The sequence below is a fragment of the Coffea arabica genome, chromosome 6e (genome assembly GCF_036785885.1).
Source record: "Coffea arabica cultivar ET-39 chromosome 6e, Coffea Arabica ET-39 HiFi, whole genome shotgun sequence".
NCBI classification, from domain to species: domain Eukaryota; kingdom Viridiplantae; phylum Streptophyta; class Magnoliopsida; order Gentianales; family Rubiaceae; genus Coffea; species Coffea arabica.
The window spans coordinates 15,923,759-15,943,858 of record NC_092321.1 but is presented as its reverse complement, the minus strand read 5'-3'; the positions used below and the strand labels follow the sequence as shown (position 1 = coordinate 15,943,858).

At 35.1% G+C, this 20,100-nt stretch overlaps 2 protein-coding genes across 2 annotated transcripts; one reads left to right on the top strand and one right to left on the bottom strand.

Annotated features, from left to right (window-relative positions):
- Positions 1-392: 392 nt before the first annotated feature.
- On the top strand, positions 393-3,468 carry LOC113695032 (disease resistance protein RGA2). The gene has a single exon (XM_072055443.1). It carries the CDS (start codon positions 500-502, stop codon positions 3,050-3,052), a length of 2,553 nt encoding a protein of 850 aa, XP_071911544.1. The 5' UTR covers positions 393-499; the 3' UTR covers positions 3,053-3,468.
- A 12,970-nt stretch (positions 3,469-16,438) lies between these two features.
- On the bottom strand, positions 16,439-18,193 carry LOC140009746 (uncharacterized mitochondrial protein AtMg00810-like). The gene is made up of 3 exons (XM_072056043.1): positions 18,082-18,193; positions 17,866-17,931; positions 16,439-17,370 (listed from the first exon to the last, which is right to left on the bottom strand). The coding sequence occupies exons 1-3, from the start codon at positions 18,191-18,193 to the stop codon at positions 16,439-16,441; spliced, it is 1,110 nt and encodes a 369-aa protein (XP_071912144.1).
- Positions 18,194-20,100: the final 1,907 nt, after the last annotated feature.

Here is a 20,100-nt window from a genome sequence, read left to right as displayed (position 1 = left end):
TTATATATTTTTAGTATTTAGTAATAATATATTTGGATAATAATTATACATAATATTAAAATATAAATATTATATATATAAGTAATTAAAGGGTCAGACCTATATCGGACTTGAGTCTAATGCAACCTAAACTTGACTCATATTTAATTCGAATCTAATTTTTAAATTCAAACTCAACTCGACTTATTAAAATATCGGACTTATGGAGCTTTTTTATCGGGCCGAGCGAGCCAAGCTCTGGCTGGCTCAACCCATTGACAGTAATAAACGCAAGCCCAACGGACCCTAAGCCATCCTCCCAATATCCAGTCCCACGTGTCACAGTTTTACTGGCTGCTTCTCCATATGTTCTGTTCGACTCGTCTTTGTTTTGTTCTCTAGATTGACTTGCCTGCTCAGCTTGACTTTACCAAGTAATTTTGCTGAAGGGATTTATCTGCCTGCAAATCGGCGATCCACAAGAACATCTTCTGGACTCCGTGGCATTGTTAAGATCAAGATGGCAGATTCTTTTCTTTTCGATATTGCACATACAATTCTTGGGAAACTGGGCTCCCTTGCTCTGCAGCAATTTTCCATGGTTTTTTGTGTAAAAAATGATCTGGATAAGCTTCAAAAGACTCTACTTACCATCAAGGATGTTCTTCTTGATGCCGAAGAGCAACAAGCCAAAAACGATGAACTAGCCAATTGGGTTGAAGAGCTCAAGGAAGTACTATATGATGCAGATGACTCTCTCGACGAAATTGAGGTAAATGGTCTAAGGAGACAGCTACTTTTCAGAAACATTAAAGGGAAGGTCAGTGGCTTCTTTTCATCTTTCAATCCAGTTATTTCAAGGTTGAAAATGGCTTACAAGATCAAAGATATAAGAGCAAGATTAGACAGCATTGCAGCTGATAAGGCTAAGTTTCCCCTATCTGTCAAGGTTGTTAATGGCCCTGACTTGCAAAGAACTAGGGATCCCACTTGTTCTTGGATCCAACCTTCTGATGTTATAGGAAGAAATCATGAAAAAGATGTGATGGTCCGTCATCTTATGCAGAATAATAGTAATGAGGAGAATCTCTCTGTCATTTCAGTTGTTGGTATTGGCGGTTTGGGGAAAACTACACTTGCTAAATTGGTGTACAATGATGAGATGATAATTAAACATTTCCAATTGAGAATTTGGCTATCTGTTTCCCAAGCTTTTGATCGTAGCAAATTAGCTGCTAGTATTGTCAGTTGTGCAACTAATAAACCTTGTAACGAGTCACTTACTTTTAACGAAGTGATAACTTGCCTTCAAGATTCTTTGAGGGGAAAACGGTTTCTACTCATCTTGGATGATGTGTGGAATGAAGATAGGCCTAAGTGGCTCGAATTCAGAAGCTGGTTATGTGGTGGTGGAGGGGGAAGTAAGGTCATTGTGACTACTCGGAATGAATATGTTGCTTCTGTCATGGAGTCTACCTACACTCACAAATTAAACAGTCTTCCAGATAATGATTGTCTGTCATTGTTTGTGAAATGGGCATTTAGAGATGGGCAAGAAAAACATCACCCTAACCTTGTAAAAATTGGGGAAGATATTGTAAAGAAATGCAAAGGAGTTCCCCTAGCGATAAGGACTTTAGGGTGCATGCTATTCATGAAAACAAATGAACGTGATTGGCTGTCAGTGAGAGATAATGAAATATGGCTATTAGAACAAAAGGAAGATGATATCTTGCCTGCACTAAGACTGAGTTACAACCAGCTGCCTTGTTACTTGAAACAGTGTTTTGCCTACTGCTCCATGTTCCCAAAAGGGCAAGACATTGCAAGCATCATGTTGATTCAGCTGTGGATGGCCCAAGGGCTAATACAGTCATGCAGTGAAAATGAAGAGCTGGAAGATATGGGCACTCGATATGTCAAAGAATTGTGCTCGAGATCATTGCTGGAAGAGGTTGAAGCATATGGATCATTCATAACGTTTAAAATGCACGACTTAGTGCATGATCTTGCAGTGTCAGTTGCTCAAAATGAGCGCTCAGTCCCATACAAGAATTTTGGAAATTCAACAGAAAAGATGCGTCACATATCACTCCATAATTATAGTTCAATAAAAAATAAACTTCCTGTGCTCAAACTGAAGAAAATACGAACTTTGTTCCTTCCGCATGCAGGGTCAGAAAAGGAGAGTACAGTTGCAATTGGTGGTGTCATTTCAAGATTCAAGTACTTGAGGGTATTCGATTTGAGCCATTCACGTCTTGAGGAGGTACCATTGTCAATTGGTGACCTGAAACACTTAAGGTACCTTGATCTTAGTGGCAACGACAACATCAAATCACTGCCCACAACCATCTGTAGGCTGCAGAATTTGCAGACTCTACGCCTTGTTCTGTGCACGCAGCTTCTGAATATACCAAGGGGTATAAAGTATCTAATAAGCCTGAGACACCTCTACATAACTACTAGAGAAACAAGCTTTCTCCAGAAAGGCATCGGATGCTTGACCACTCTTCAGTCTCTATCGATTCTTAGATGCGAAAATCTCACATCACTGTTTGAAGGAGCTGAAAAGCTGATTAACCTCAGGACCTTGGTGATTGGAGATTGTCCAAGGTTGACCTCTTTACCAGGGGGTATGAAATTTTTGACAGCTTTGGAGAACCTCATGATCATCAACTGTGAAGAGCTTAACTTCTCAGATTGGCAAGATTTTCAAGGATTTACAAGTCTTCGATCATTGATGATTGGAGGATTACCACGTTTGAGTGATCTACCCCAATTTGCTTGCACTAACAGTAACAAACTAGAATTTGTACGTATCTCAACCTGCCCTGGCATTGTGGATCTTCGTACTTGGCTGGAAAATGCCAGCTCGCTTAGGAAGCTTGAGATTATAGGATGCCCTAAATTGACATCTTTGCCAGATATCTTGAGTTGCCTCAGTGGATTGATGGTGTTGAAAATTGACAAATGCCCTGAATTGAGCAGAAGGTGTGATAAAGAATTAGGAGAGGACTGGTCTAAGATATCTCATGTCCAAGAAATATGTCTCAATGTTGTCAAACTGTGAAATGAGGTATTCTTTCCCCAAATATAAAAACCTGCAGATATTATTTTAATGCGGAAAAATAGTTAGCTAATGTGACTATGAATTGACATGTAATGCTACTAGTTAGTAGTTCTTGTAGTGCTCTAAATTATGCCATCTGCTGCTTTTGTGGGTGTATGAAGCTATTTAGCTCAAGTTGACCTGCCTGAAGGGGAGATCATTAGCACTGCACAAGTCGAATCAAATTCTTCATGGGTCTATGTGGAGCATAGATCCAACAACATTTGTGATTGATTTCCATTTGGATAGGATATTTATCTCCTAATTTACTTTGATTGTGTTAACTTCCATGCTAGCCCTCTTTATGTTCATTGTTTTCTAGAATGTCTTATGGACAAATAACAGCATATGCCATAAAAGAAGCGAGATGCTTGAAACTGTGTAGTCTACATTTTCTCAAATTTGATGTCATAGATGATTATTGTCTGTCTAGAAGAACAAGTGCAACACTGGAAGTGCCAGCGATAGTTTACTGAATGGATATTCTTTTCTATCGCATGCATCTTGGGAAGCTACTGAGAAAAATAGCGCAAGAAGAGCTTATGATTTTGTGCTAGCTAACAGAAGTTTCAGTTGTCAGCTTTTTTAACTTTTTGAGTCCTAATTTTTGCTTGAGGGGTTGATGGTATTTAAGGTAATATAAGTGCCTGATCTTGTGGTAGTAAATTAAACAGAGCTACAATAAAGAAAAATGCAAGTATTTTTTTTACAGTTTTTGCTCATCCTTCTGTGACTTTTTTAGCATTTCAGTGAAACTTTGTTTTGATCCTTGATATCCTGGTGGTATTGTACAAGGGATTATAAAATGATATGAGCATGTTTGTGTTTCTTAGATTATTCGAGCTCTGATCCATCTCGTGTTGGTGGACCATTTCATAGTTTAACTTGGTCTTATGGTGGAGGAAAATGTTTGGCATTTGCTGCCCTTTCCAGAGAGTAAGAATGGTACGGAGTAGTGAGCTAAAAAATTTCCGTGTCAATATAGAGTTAGGAGCCGTTTGGTAAAAATTCACTCATCACAATTATTATTACTATGATTAATCAGTTAATGGTAATGAATTTTTGTTGAAACCTATAGAGTTTTCGGCAATTAAAATTTAGGTATGAATTTTATATATTTCTTTTTTTCCTCCTTCTTTTTCTTCTAATTTTTCTACCACTATCTCTATTTCTTCTAGTATTGTTTTAGTTTTTTTTTTTCTGTTTTTAATTAAAAATATGAGACACATGAGTAGGTAAATATTGATTCTCTACTAAAAGAAATTAATTACAAAACTCATAAAATGGACCTATTATATCCACTAACTCATTAACGTTAACCAATTCACAAGGCATATCTTATTAGCACTCCTAGAAAAACCTCTAGCGCTTCATCTTTCGTTTAAAAAACATAAAAAGGAATGCAGTGCCGGCAGATTTTTCTGGAGTGCTAATATTATTATCCGTTTTATAAGTATCACCACGATTAGCTTTAAAAACCGCCTACCAAACACCCTTCAGAGTTGAACTTGACAAAATAATCTATGTACAAAACAACTATTTTGGCATATTATAGCTGTTTGAGATTGATTGAAGATATTATAGCACTTTATGTTCACGACTAACCTTTATACTGAAAAGAAAACAAAAAAGGCTGGCTACTTCCAATTCTATGGTCCTTTCTTTGGGTTGGAAATTGGTTATGCTAAAATGAAAGCGGAAGATAGTCAAACCACAGCAGAAAAAAAGCTCTTATTGTGGCAAGAAAGAAGAGTTTAGTTGAATGAATGTAGTTGAAGAAAAAGAGTGTTCTCGGGGCTTCAAGCAACTATAGATGCGGACTATAATCTTACAGAGTAAATTTTTTCTACATTGACGGTGTATATAATATCATTATATACACTGACAGTGTATATTATAAAGTTTTATTTTCGTATGTTTGACAATTTTTTCACATACTCGATTTACCTAGGAAGTCCTGAGAGAGCGACGATATGCTATATCCCGTTTCCTGTAGGACATGGTTTTATGACAAGATTGATATCATTTCAGTGTCCTTATGTTTCACTATTCTTCTAAAATTTTTACCCCTCTCGCTCCCAACTAAAAGAAGGTTTTGCAAGACATACAAATTGTGGTTATTCTGGATGACCTCCTTTTTCCGGTTCAAGAAAGATTCTTTGCAAGATGGAAAGGACATTGAAAGAACTTAAAGATAAGAGTTAGATACTTGATGATATGTCCTTACTAGCCCCATTAAGTTATTTGGATCTGGCAGTGAATCAACCTCTTCTAACTTTCGAGTCTACACTTAATGGGGCGAGGCTATGTTTGGATGCATAATTTGTCCATACAGCCCTTCATGTCTTATCTTTTACCCCTCTTCCTTCTTTGTACCTTTTTTTTTTCTTTTTTGATATAGGCTAATTACTAAACTGTATTGCACCAATTAACTTAAGAAAGAAAAGAAAATTTTGATGTACAAGTTAGACACTAGTATTATTCACCTAAATTTGGACTTGTTTACGTGAGAAAATATAGTTGAAAGACGAACCAAGTGATTCGATATTCAAATTAAACTTGATTAGCTAATAGTTTGTTCTATTTTGATTTGTCAACTAATCAAGTCAAACCTAAATAATATTTTGTACTCAGTAAATTTTTTAAAGAGATAATTTTGGAAACCTCCCTCAAGATTTCTGATAATTACACTCAAATGCCCTCTAATCATAAAAATTACACTCTCCTCCTTTCAGATGGATGGATGTGACCAAATGTCACCATCAATAGCTTCCAAATGACTAAATTGCCCTAAAAAAATTGTACATTTTCTACTTTTTTTTATCAATAAGATAGATTCTATTTCTACTCTATACTAGGGGGAGGGGGACCTAAAGAGGTTAAGGGGAATCCGGTGAACCACCACCGGTCTAGACAGGTGCATTGACACCCACTGGTGAAATATTTCCAGGAAAATCTGGATATTAAAATGTAGGTCAAGGGATTTGATCCTTTAACCTATACCCATGTAGAGCTTTTAAAACTTTCTTGGTGATCAACTACTTCTAGTTGAAAACATATTTTTCTGCTATTAGAAAAATGAGAAAATGAAATTGCGTCAATTAAAAATATTTTTAATGCTTCTTGGCGCAATTTGTTGGTGGTATAGAACTTGAGGCGCCGATTGGTTATATAGTACGAGAAACCAAACAACTTTTGAAAGGAGTGGACTTAAGAAACCAAAGCTTTTTCTAGTTGGTGATCCTTCATCCAGTGAAGAATCTGGGCAAAAAAGTGCATGATATATAGCTATTTCAGCTCCATCAACATCACTATAGGTAAATAATCAAATTGTTTTAATTTATTGAACTTATTTAGAAGTTTTTTAAGTACCGTATCTTTTTGATCATCTTAATACTTGTCATATTACCATTGGAGCTCTTAACAGTAACATGTGGCCAAGATATAGGTGCTAGATTGCTTGTAAAAGTAGCCAAAGGAATAATCCTCATTTGTGTGTGTTCATTGTCCAATGAAGATGAATAAGAGATTATGTCTATTGTGGTTGATTTTGACATGCATGTGGTGTGCTTGATGTTTTTGTGAGCAAGTGTTCTGGACATAGACTAATGATGAAGTCTACTTATACACTATATTGTTTTGATAGTTCATTGTTGATGATCTGAATGATTGTGCTGAGATTTTAGTAGAAATAAAAATGTTTGATCATTGATTAGGGCCTTAGTCAACTGGACCTTACATGTTTAATTGAATAGCTTTATTTTCTATTCATGCAAGAAAACTTCTTATTCTATGACTATGTAATGGACAATGAGCATCATTAAGCTGGAATTAATCATTGTATGCAATTCTAATGCTTGAAAGTGTACAAAACAGGATGCCGCGTGTAGTTGTCCATGACATTAGTCTTCACTACAAAGGGAAGAAAATTAGAATTTCCAATGTGGATCTTGATGAGTATTCTTACATAGTGCTTCTAAATGATGTTTATGAAAGAGCACTTCATGAAGTTCCTAGGAATCTTAATTATTTGTTACATATGAGATGTGTTATTCCAAGAAGTAGCAAAACTATGGATGTGAACACTGAAGAAGCTGTTTTTGAAATGTCCAAGAGACATGAAAATGAGTTGGTTGTCAATGTGTATGTAGATCAAATAGATATAATTCCTCCTGATGATAATCTAGTGAACAACAACTCTGCTAGTATTAAAGAAAACCTAGGAATTCAGGATAATGCTAGGCATGTTCAAGCTGAAACTAGAGATGAGGATGATATTTTCATTTTAAGTGATGATGAGTCGTGGTTGTATGCTGGAAATAGTACCAAGAGGATAGCCCAAGTTTTGACAATGAAACTGATAAGGAAGGCAGTGACAATGCATATTCAGATTATGATGAGAATGATGAAGGTGAGATTATTCTAGATTTAGAGTCTAATGACATTGGTAATAAAGTAAGGATAGCTTCAAGGGCAAAAATGTTCACTTACAATCCTCAAGAGGATATTGAATTTGAGAAGGGTATATTATTCACCAATGTAGATGCTTTTAGAGCTACTTTGAAAGACTATGTTATCCAAAAAGATTTGCCACTAAAAAGTCTGAAAAATGAGAAGACAAGGAGCACTGCAAAGTGTGGTGTTGAAGGCTGTCCATGGAGAATTCACACATCTCCTGTTAGGGAAACAACAATGTACCAAATCAAGACATACAACCCCCAACACATTTGTGTCATGGACAACAAGAGTAAGGAAGCCATGTCTAATTGGATAGCTACAAAACTAGTCTCACTTCTTAGGCTGCATCCTCAAATGAGTAGTAAATGTGTGGAGACTAAGATGGTGACAAAATATGGTGTTCACCCCAATAGCATGCGGATTTTGAGGGCGAAGAAAAAAGGCTGAAGAGAAGATTCAAGGAACACACTATGACAGGCCAAGGCAATAAGAAAAACTAAATCTCTTGTTAAGAAAAACTAGTTCTCAAAGCATTTGTAAAATTCATTATGACAGGCCGAATCTCTTGGTAGAGCTAAGATTTTTGAGAATTTTCATCAGTTTTAGAGCACAAAAGGATGGATTTTTAAGTGGATGCAGGCCATTTTTTGGCTTTGACGAATGCTTTCTTAAAGGACCCTATGGAGAAATCTTACTCATTGCTGTTGCTTTGGAGGGGAATAACAGTATATTCCCACTTACTTTTGTTGTGGTTGAATGTGAAAATAGAGAGACTTGGACCTGATTCTTTCATTTTTTTTAGGAATATTTTGGGCCATTTGATAACCAGTTGCCTCTGACATTCATAAGCGATAGACAAAAGGTAGGGTTTCAGTTTCTGCTAACTATTACAATTCTGTATTTTAATACTTTAGTACTCATATTCTGTGATTGGTAATTAAACTATGAACATGTAGGGTTTGAACTTGGCTTATGAAGAAGTGATACCAAATGTTGATGTTAGGTATTGCGGTAGGCATGCCTACAACAATTTCAAGCAATTATTCCCAGGACTGCTGTTAGGAAGTTACTTTTGGCAAGCAACTAAGAGCTATGATGAATCTGGTCACAAAGAGGCAATGCAACAAATTAAGGATATAAATATAGGCTTGGAAATACTTGACAAAGATACCAATCACAGTTTGGGTAGGACATTCATTTTCTGTGACTATTAAGAATGTGACAAATAATTTCACTGAATCATTTAATGCTTGGGTTGATGATCTTAGGCAAATGCCTATACTTACTATGCTTGAAGGGTTGGGGAGGAAAATCATGAAGAAACTGCACAAAAGGTTTCAAAAGACTTGCACATCCACTACTAATGTGCTGCCCAATATTGTACAAAAATTGAAAGACATAGCTGAAAAATCAAGATAGTGTGAACTGTCGATGGCAAGTAAGACATTGTTTGAGGTTACAGATTTTGACAAGACATATATAGCCAACCTATCAGAAAGGAAGTGTGAATGTGGGGCATTTTAAATTTCAGAATTACCATGTAAGCATTCTGCATTGCATTGGCTATTATATATAGAAGGGAGAAGCTTGAGCATTACTGTGATCCTGCCTTCACAATTGACATATGCCATAAGACTTACTCATAATGCCAATTCCAAACGAGAGAAATTAAGCCAGAGGTGATGCCTATTACACTGTTACTACCTCCATTGAGAAGGGCACTGGGGAGACCAAAGAAGAATAAGAGAAGGGAAGCAGATGAAGAAACTTCATCAACTCAGACAGTCAAATCTGCATTTAGGTGCTCTTTTTGTAAATTTTACAACAAAAGAGCTTGTAAAAGAGCTCCTGTTAGAGCAAAAAGTGGGGGTAATAAAGCCGGCAATAAGGTATTCATTTAGCTAGTATATATGCTGTGATTCCTGATAAGAGTTTATTTTACGTATTTTTAGTGTGTTTTATTAGTTAATTTTGGTTTGATTATTTAGTTTTATAACTAAAATAACTAAGGTTTTGGTAAAAATCTACATTTTATGTTAAAGTGGCTAACATTGCATTTTTATGGATTTTTATGGTAAAAACTTCATATTTTGTAGGTTTAATGATTCAATCATCAAATGAAGTGCATTGAGAAGATATTTGGGTGATTGAAGATGGATTAAAGTGGTGAAAATAAAATATGAAGTGTAAAAGGAAAAATGCAATTTGAATCAAGAAAAGTCAGGTTTGACAACTCTGACACGTTTTGGTATTTTGACTATATCTGGAGCTACACTGATCGGATCAAGGTGATCTTGGTACCATTTTGAAGCTAAGAGATATATCTACATTTGGTATGAAGACATCAAAGTCCAATTCAGCCGTTTTCATAGTCCAAAAGTTGAAATACCGAAATTCAACTCAGCTGTCCAAAGTGGAAAACAGAGTTCTGACCAGTCTTTAGTATTTTGGTCATATCTCAGGCTACAAAGCTCCGATCTGGATGATTTTTAGAGCATTGGAAAGCTAACTCAAAGGGCTACAACTTTGGTGTTTTGCACAAAAGTCAGTTCAGCCTTTATGATAGAGAAAATTGCAGTTGAAGTAAGGACAAAGTGAATACGCGAGTACACAAAACGTGACTTGTAACCGCGTTTTGTGTAGGCGCGTTTTCTGGTCGCAATTCTGCAATTTGCTCAGTCAATTCTCTTGTGCTCTGACTACTTTCCATCTATAAGTTGCAAGAGAATTCGGTGCACATGCTTTAGCAGACAAAAGGGCAAGAAAGTTGGCATATTTTCAAGTAAAAAACAATGGCTATTAACTATCTTAACAATTTCAGATTTGGAAAACAAATGCAGCAAATTTGGACCAATGGAAAAGGGGCTTTTGGAGCAGTTTATATAGGGAGCAACCAGGACATTAAAATCATACGGGAGAAGCTTGGAAGTGCAGAAATGTAGTTTTTCCATTCTCTTAGTATTAGATTAGTGTAGTATAGTTTAGCTAGTTAGTTCATCCACTCTTGTATATTATCTAGATTAGGATGAAAATGGAGGATGAAGAAGGCAAGGAAGAAAGCTCATGTGACAAGGGTTGTATTCCTTCCAAACTCTTTATCTTTTGTATTTGATTCCAAGTTTAGTTAATATACAAGTTCTGGAATTTATGTTATTTATGTGTCTCTAAAGTTTAAGCCTTGGGTTTGGTTGAACTTCCTATGATTGTTAGTGTTAATTATTTGGCTATTTGATTGCTAGTATTTGAGCAAGTTATTTAGCACTTTGGCTCTTTAAATCATGATTAATCTGGTACCATTAATTGTGATTATCTAAGGTGTTATTTCTGCAATGAAAATTGAGATTTAACATTAGTTCAAGAAGTGCTAAACATAGGGAGTACACTCACGAAAGTAGAGGTGCACCTATGTGGTTTTTAGTGATTCATTTCATGTAATTTCACTGAAGAAATGAACTTGTAGCTAATTTCATAACCATGAGAATAGGTATGGATTAGTTATAAGTATAATTGATTCACTACGAAAGTAGGATTCAAATGCATAAGGAAATTACACCATAATTAGCCTAGATGTAGTACTCAATGATCCAAATATAACACTTGCATGAGTAGCTAGGGATACCACAACCCAAGGAGCTTTCATTTGTTATTTTGTATAATTTCAGTAGGTTAAATTTGTTATAATTCATTGGTAGTCTAAATAATAGAGAAGCTTTAGTAATACCGGTAATTGTTCACTTTTCCCTGTGGGATCGACCCGATATATACCCTAAACTACTAGTTGATCTGTATACTTGCAGTGAACGGGTGTAATTCGGTATTTTTTAGCTTGCACGTATGTAAAATACCCGTCAAGTTTTTGGCGCCGTTGCCGGGGAAGATTTGACAATATCGGTGTGAAGAGCAACTTTATTAGTTTAGACATTTTATTAGTTATTGTGTGAATGTTATTTTCTGTCATTTTAGTATTTTCTGTGTGTATGCATTTTATCACCTATTCTTCTTACTAATTTTGCTCTTAAGTTGTTTAAAAGCAATTTTAGGTGATGAGGAGGATAGATCAATTTGGAGGACAAAGCTTGAGAAATGAAAAATTGGCAATGGATGGTTACCTAGTGCAAAGCTCCTTCAACAGAGGTAACCAAAAAATTACTGAAGGTATGTCTTTTGAAGATGGTTTGAAGTGCTTAAAGGCAAAATTTGATGTTATGATGTTACAAATTCAAATGGACACAATTATGCATGAAATTGAGCAAAGGAGGAATTTTAATGCTTTTAATTCTTATCATGTGATTTGTGACTTGTGTGGAGGTTATCATGCAACTAATACATGTATGCAAGCACAAAATGTGGATTACTATGATGAATTAGAGCATTACAATCCTTATTTTGATCAATACAGTGCTAATTGGAGCAATTCTCTTTCTTATGGTTGGGAAAATCAATGTGCATATAGTGATTATCCATATTTTTATGATTACCAATCTGAAAATGTCCAATATAAAGCAAAACCATCTTGGGAGTTAGCTATAGAAAAATTAGCTAATGTGACTTCCGACCGTTTTGATAGGATTGAGAAAAGAATAGATGAATTAACTTCTCACTTTGGCAGAATAAATGAGCAATTGAATGCATTGTGTGAGGTTATTTCTTCTAATAAATTGCAAAATGATCCTAGCATGAATGGTAGGAATGTTGTATGTGAAAATGGATTGCATGTTGATGAAAATGATGAATCTCAATTGTGTTTCAATGAGCAAATATCCATTTCACATGATAATACCTTTGAAACTAACTTTGAGCCTCAAGAGATGAGTTTTAATGACTCATTTTTCACCCCTCTTGAGGAGTGCAGTGAAAGTATAGGTTCTAAAGGTATTCCTGCCCAAGATACTCTTATGACATTTCCTTTGGTAAGTTCTCAAGTGGTGCATATTCAAGGTAATATTTATGAAACACTTGGAATATGTAAGTCACTTTCATTTCTCACATCATTAGATTATGTGACTTTTACTATAAAGTCACCTTTTAATGATCCACCACGACCTAAAATGGTGGATTATTCTTTAACCAAGCCTCCTTGAAAAATGAGGTTCAATAGTCGAGCCAACGACTATAAATAAAAGCGCTTATTGGGAGGCAACCCAATGTTTGTTTAAGTTTATGTTATTTTGGGGTGATTTTATGTTTAAAATATGTGTTTGAGTTATTTTGTTATGTTTCATTTGTAGGTATTGGAAATGGAAGCAAAAGTGACCAAATGAGGTGAAAAAGGCGAAATTTGATCAAGGAACTCAACCCCTCGATTTGAGTAATTGTTGTTTTTGATTTGTTAGAAGGGGTTAAAATGAATATTTTGATCATTTTACATGTGCATGCATTGAGTATTTTTGCAAACAAATGATCTATGATGCATTTTGAGTGATTGGGGTACCAATGGTAATTTTTCAAAGTTCATTTTTTGCAAAAAAATTGCAGAAGAAAACGCACCAAGCATGAAAACGTGCTTCTGAGTCGCGTTTTATCAAAACGCGTTTCAAATTCTGCAACGGGACTGAAGAAAACGCGCTGTAAAACGCGACACAAAGTCGCGTTTATAAGCTAAATCGCGTTTTCAAGCCTGGATCATAATACAAAAACGCGACTTTAAATACGCGACTCAAAGTCGCGTTTTACAACGCTGTCGCGTTTTCGTTCCTGCAAGATTTGTGCATAAAACGCGACTTCTAAAACGCGAGTTAAAGGCGCGTTTTATTGAGCCACGTTTTCTGAGCACAATTTTTTTTTTTTTTTTTTAAAGAAAAATGCAAGTTCCTTGATTTTCTTTTTCTTCTTTTCCTCATATATTTTCTTGTACCTTGAGTTGCTTATTGTATAATTTATATAGGTACATCACCAAAACAAAGGTTTGAAATTACGGATCGCCGTTTTGTTTTATTAAGCCTTTGTTATCACTTTTGTTTCTTATTTTCTATGTTTCAATTATTATTACTAATGGTTATTCAATGGAACTTATGAAGCGTTGGAGTTACACGGACAATGGATTTTGAAGCTTCATATTCAATCACAACAATAGGGGAGTATTATTTTTTTATCTTGATTTTCCTTCTTACACATTGAGGACAATGTGTATGTTAAGTGTGGGGGGAAGAATTGAGATTATATACATTGTATGTGATTGACTTATTAGTTGCAAATATTGGACTTGTGTTAAAATTCAAAATTTTTCTAAAATCTTGTCCAAAATTGCAAACTTGCCCCAAAAATATTTAAATTTTTTCAATTTTATCCAAGGGGTAACAAAGTTTCACACCATTAGTAGTTCAAACTCCTTCTACATTTGAGATAAATATATGTGGCTTAAGCACTTCTTTTCTCATTTAACTTGGAAATGACTATTATGTGATTATAATTTTGCATTTGTAGGAAAATATATCTTGTGAAGTGGAGAAAATTATGCCTATTTTTTTGCATATTTAATGAAATTTCTTTTCTTTACTTGATTTTATATAGTTAAGTGATAAATATGGTCAATAAGTGCAATACTCTTCTCATGATTATTTTTTTAGAAAATTATTATTCTCTTTGCTATAAAAAAAAAGAAAAAAAATGATGAAAAATGAAAAAAATGAAGAAAAAGAGAAAAAAAAAATAGAAAAGAAAATAAATAAAAATTATTCTACTCCAATGATTCTCGTACTTAGTAACCGGGTGTCTTCATCTAAAAATGTCGACTTTCGCGTAAAACGGTACTTGAATTAAGAGTATGCAAAGCAACTTGAGTATGTGAAGTGTTGAGTAACCGGTGATCTTCATCTAAAAATGTCGATTCTCGCGTCAAAAGGCATTCTCACAACTTAAGTAAAATTTAGCTATGTTATACGAATAAATATCCTTTTAAATAGAATAAAGAGATGATCATGAGTTTAGGAAGCATTATTATTGACCATATGAATTACTTGCTTGTGAAATTGGGAAAGAATGAGAAATTGAATTAAACTTGTTATAATTATGGTATAATTGGCTCTCCTTTACTTGATATTATAAGTACTTGAGGTTAATTGAATAATTGCATAATGGTTATTTATTTTGTTTTGAGGAAATGAAGTTGAAATGCTACATATGTTTATTTTTAAATTTTGGATCATTGTTGGTTTGTATTTCTTATTGCTTGAGGACAAGCAATGGTTCAAGTGTGGGGGTATTTGATAAGAGTTTATTTTACGTATTTTTAGTGTGTTTTATTAGTTAATTTTGGTTTGATTATTTAGTTTTATAACTAAAATAACTAAGGTTTTGGTAAAAATCTACATTTTATGTTAAAGTGGCTAACATTGCATTTTTATGGATTTTTATGGTAAAAACTTCATATTTTGTAGGTTTAATGATTCAATCATCAAATGAAGTGCATTGAGAAGATATTTGGGTGATTGAAGATGGATTAAAGTGGTGAAAATAAAATATGAAGTGTAAAAGGAAAAATGCAATTTGAATCAAGAAAAGTCAGGTTTGACAACTCTGACACGTTTTGATATTTTGACTATATCTGGAGCTACACTGATCGGATCAAGGTGATCTTGGTACCATTTTGAAGCTAAGAGATATATCTACATTTGGTATGAAGACATCAAAGTCCAATTCATCCGTTTTCATAGTCCAAAAGTTGAAATACCGAAATTCAACTCAGCTGTCCAAAGTGGAAAACAGAGTTCTGACCAGTCTTTAGTATTTTGGTCATATCTCAGGCTACAAAGCTCCGATCTGGATGATTTTTAGAGCATTGGAAAGCTAACTCAAAGGGCTACAACTTTGGTGTTTTGCACAAAAGCCAGTTCAGCCTTTATGATAGAGAAAATTGTAGTTGAAGTAAGGACAAAGTGAATACGCGAGTACACAAAACGTGACTTGTAACCGCGTTTTGTGTAGGCGCGTTTTCTGGCCGCAATTCTGCAATTTGCTCAGTCAATTCTCTTGTGCTCTGACTACTTTCCATCTATAAGTTGCAAGAGAATTCGGTGCACATGCTTTAGCAGACAAAAGGGCAAGAAAGTTGGCATATTTTCAAGTAAAAAACAATGGCTATTGACTATCTTAACAATTTCAGATTTGGAAAACAAATGCAGCAAATTTGGACCAATGGAAAAGGGGCTTTTGGAGCAGTTTATATAGGGAGCAACCAGGACATTAAAATCATACGGGAGAAGCTTGGAAGTGCAGAAATGTAGTTCATCTAAATTATGTTCCTATTGTTTTCTCCAGCCAAGGCAGTAATACTACCATCCCAACTCTGGTATATCCTATCACGAGTGATATTTGTTAGATTACTTTTTAATGTCAAGAAATCCTAGTCATCTGCATAAACTCAGGTAAATACAAGTGCTGTTTCTACTAAGGATCATTTTGGTGTTCAAATTCAAGCCAGTGCTACCAATGTTCAACTTCAAATTCAAGCTACTTCAAGTGGTATTAAAAAGGTATTATTCTAATGATCTTTATTTGTTGTCTTCACACACAAATTGGTACTGGTTAACACAATTTTGTGGGATGTTAATAGTATAACTGTATGGCTCTCTTTTGGCACATTTATAGAGAGAGACCAGCAGAATCTAGAGCACAGAGGAGAGTGGAACCTGCTTGGAAAGATACATGTATAAGCCACTGTTGAAGCAACTATTGATGCACAGAATGTTAGTAGCAGGTTCAACATGAGGTTTTGATGAATCTGCAACATGTTTGATCTTGTAAACAAGTATCTTGGGAGGAAAATATCTTGTCACCATATTATGAGCGACTAACTAGTATTTATAGAAGTACAAAACTAACCAACTATTTACAAAAATACCCTTACTAATATTATCTACAAGAATACTGATATTCTCCTAACACTCCCCCTCAAGTTGAAGCATATATATCATAAGCACCCAATTTGTTACAAATGTATTTCACCCTAGAGCACCCTAAACTCTTGGTAAACAAATCAGCCAATCGATCTACAGACGGTACATGAGATGTCTTGATGACTCCGTCAAGCAATTTCTCTCGAATGAAGTGACAATCAACTTCAATATGTTTTGTCCTTTCATGAAACACTTGATTAGACGTAATATGGACAACCGCCTGATTATCACACACTAAATTCATAGGCTGTTTATGTTCAAACCCAATTTCAAGTAACATGCTCTTCAACCAAACCAACTCACACACAGTGTGATTCATAGCGCGGTATTCAGATTCTGCACTTGATTTGGAAACAACTGTTTGCTTCTTACTCTTCCACGACACTAAATTGCCACCAACAAACACACAATATCCTGTGGTCGATCTTCGATCTGAGACAGAACCAGCCCAATCTGCATCACTATATCCTTCAATATTAGTGTGTCCGTGATTTTGATACAGAAACCCTTTTTCAGGAGCACTCTTAAGATACCTGAGAATTCGTATAACAGCATCCCAATGACTAGTACGAGAGGTATCAAGAAATTGATTCACAACACTCACTGCAAACGAAATGTCAGGTCTCGTTACAGTGAAATAATTTAATTTACCCACAAGTATTCGATATTGCCTAGAATCATCAAGTAATGCACTTTGATCTCCTACTAATTTTACATTGGGATCCATAAGAGTATCCACAAGTCTGCAACCTAACATCCCAATTTCATTCAACATATCGACTACATATTTCCTTTGGCATAAATAAATTTTATATTTAGACCGAACTACCTCAATACCCAAAAAATACTGTAGATAACCTAAATTCTTTGTCTGAAAGTTTGCCTGCAGATTGGATTTAAATTTCTGGACCCCCACAACATCATCACCTGTAATCATAATATCATCCACATAAATAACTAATAAAATTTTACTAACATTAGAATGTCGATAAAATATAGAGTGATCTACTCCACATCTTGTCAGATCGAACTCCATGACAACACTACTAAACCGGCCAAATCAAGCCCTCGAAAACTGTTTCAATCCATACAAGGATTTTTTCAAACGACAAATCAACCGCGGATTCTCCCCCTGAACAACAAATTCAGGAGGTTGTTCCATATATATCTCTTCTTCCAAATCTCCATGCAAAAATGTATTTTTCACATCCAACTGATGCAATGGCAAATTATAAGTGACTGCCAAAGAGATAAGAAGACGAACAAAGGTAATCTTTGCAATATGAGAAAATATTTCGAAATAGTTGATTCCATACACCTGAGCAAATTCTTTAGCTACCAGACGAGCTTTCAATCTATCAATAGAACCATTAGGTTGTACTTTTATAGTATACACCCATTTACAACCAACAATCGGCTTACCAGAAGGAAGAGGAACAAGATCCCAAGTATCATTTTTCTCCAAAGCAAGCATCTCTTCTTGCATAGCTAAACTCCAACCAGGATCATTGAGAGCATGGGTAATAAACTTAGGAATGGATACCGAATCAAAGGAAGCAACAAAAGAAGAATATGACAGAGAGAGACGAGAATAAGAGACAAAATTAGAAATAGGATGAGAAGTACAATGTCTCTTACCTTTATGTAAAGCAATAGGAAGATTTGACTCACAGGAGGGCGTCATACCTGGATTTGAATATTGAGAGTTAATTGGTGAAGTGCGTAGCATATCAGGAGATTTCTCAACCATGGAATAACGAGAATAAATTTGAAGATTAGGACAAGATAATCGAATTGTGAAATCTGGTGAATTAGATAACTCAGATAATAAAGATGAAGGGATTGGCAAAACAGGAGAAGGAAAAGAGGAACACTAATCTAACTCACAAGACATACCTTACTTCATAAAATAAGGAGTGGATTTAAAGAAAGTTACATCAACACAAGTGAAAAAACGATCTAAAACTGGACTGTAACATCTATACCCTTTTTGCGCTCCTGCATATCCTAAGAAAATACACTTAATGGTACGAGAATCTAATTTATCCACCCCGAGAGCAAGCTAATGAACAAAACAGACATACCCAAAAATACGAGAAGATAATTTAAATATTAGGTCATGAGGAAAAAGAATGGAGTGAGATAATTGACTTCCAAGAATATTGGATGGCATGCGATTAATTAAATAACATGTAGTTAAAACTGCATCACCCCAAAAATATTTGGACACATTCATGTGCAACAAAAGTGTGCGAGCAACTTCGATTAAATGTCCAATTTTTCTTTCAGCAACTCCATTCTGTTATGGAGTGTGAGGATAAGAGAACTGATGAAAAATACTGGATTTAGTCATAAAGGTATCAAAAGAAGTGGAAAAATATTCTTTCGCATTATTACTGCGAAGAATGCGTACAGGCACACGAAATTGATTCTTTATTTCTGTAACAAATGCACAAAAAATGAAATATAGTTTTGAACGATCTTTCATTAAATAAAACCATGTTACTCTGGAAAATCGTCAACAAAAATTATAAAATATTTAAAATCTAACTTTGAAGTGACTCGACTAGAATCCCAAATATCAGAATGAACTAACAAAAAGGGTTCCGAAACCCGTTTATTGATTCTAGGGGCAAAAGAAACACGATGATACTTTTCTAATTGACAAGACTCACATTCTAATGAAGACAACTGACTCAAGGTAGGAATCAACTTTTTCAAATTTTGTAGAGACGAATGACCCGAACGACAGTGAATTTCAAGAGGAGAAACAGTAGCAGGCACGCAATCGGACCATTAGAGTTGAGAAAATAAAGACCATTATGCTCATGTCCTCCACCAATCGTCCTCTTTGTTTTCAAATCCTGAATGACAATAAAATCAGGAGAAAAAGTAACTGAACACTGTAGAAATTGAGTAAGCTTACTAACTGACATTAGATTAAAAGGTAAATTGGGTACATAAAGAACAGAAGGCAGCGTAAGAGATGTGTTAATTTTTACAGTGCCTAATCCTTTAACTTTAGTTGTGGATCCATCAGCTAAAGTAACATGAGGGAAGGAAGGAAACTCTTGAAAATTAGAAAAATTTTTAGAGATACCTGACATATGATCAGTAGTTCCGGAATCAATGATCCATGAGTCAAAATTAGATGATGTGGAGAGACAAGCCATAGCATTACCTTTTTGTGCTAAAGAAGTAGAGGGAAGAGATGCGTGATTTGCAATTTGGTACTGCAAAAATTTGACATAATCTTCCTTAGATATGGTAAAAGTCTTCTGGGACTCTTGTGCTGAAGAACTTGATTCAGTTTGGTCAGTGGTAACCGTATTAACAAATCGATGTGATTTTTCATTTAAATCCCAACAAGTATCACGAGTGTGATTCTTTAAACCACAATGATTGCACTCACGGGTGCCTCGACCTCCATGACCCCCACGACCTCCTCTACTTCTTCCTCCACGAGAGCCACATCCAAAATTAAATTGCTTTGTTCAATTGTTGTTAGCAATTAAAGCAGATTTGTCATTAATTAGAGCACCGTTACCCTGTGTATTGTCCTTAGATGCAGAGCGTAAGACTCTAGCATACGCCTCTGCAAAGGATGGTAATTGTTCACCTGCTAAAATTTGAGATTTGATTGGTTCAAATTCTGGT

Bases quoted from the DNA above. Each gene is read 5' to 3' on its own strand.
- LOC113695032 (XM_072055443.1), top strand. From the start codon at position 500: ATGGCAGATTCTTTTCTTTTCGATATTGCACATACAATTCTTGGGAAA.
- LOC140009746 (XM_072056043.1), bottom strand. From the start codon at position 18,193: ATGGTTGAGAAATCTCCTGATATGCTACGCACTTCACCAATTAACTCT. The intron at 17,932-18,081 runs GTAAGAGACATT...GTTGGAGTTTAG, and splicing joins TCCTATTGCTTTACATAAAG to CTATGCAAGAAGAGATGCTT. The intron at 17,371-17,865 runs GTAAGCCGATTG...TTATGATTACAG, and splicing joins TCTTGTTCCTCTTCCTTCTG to GTGATGATGTTGTGGGGGTC.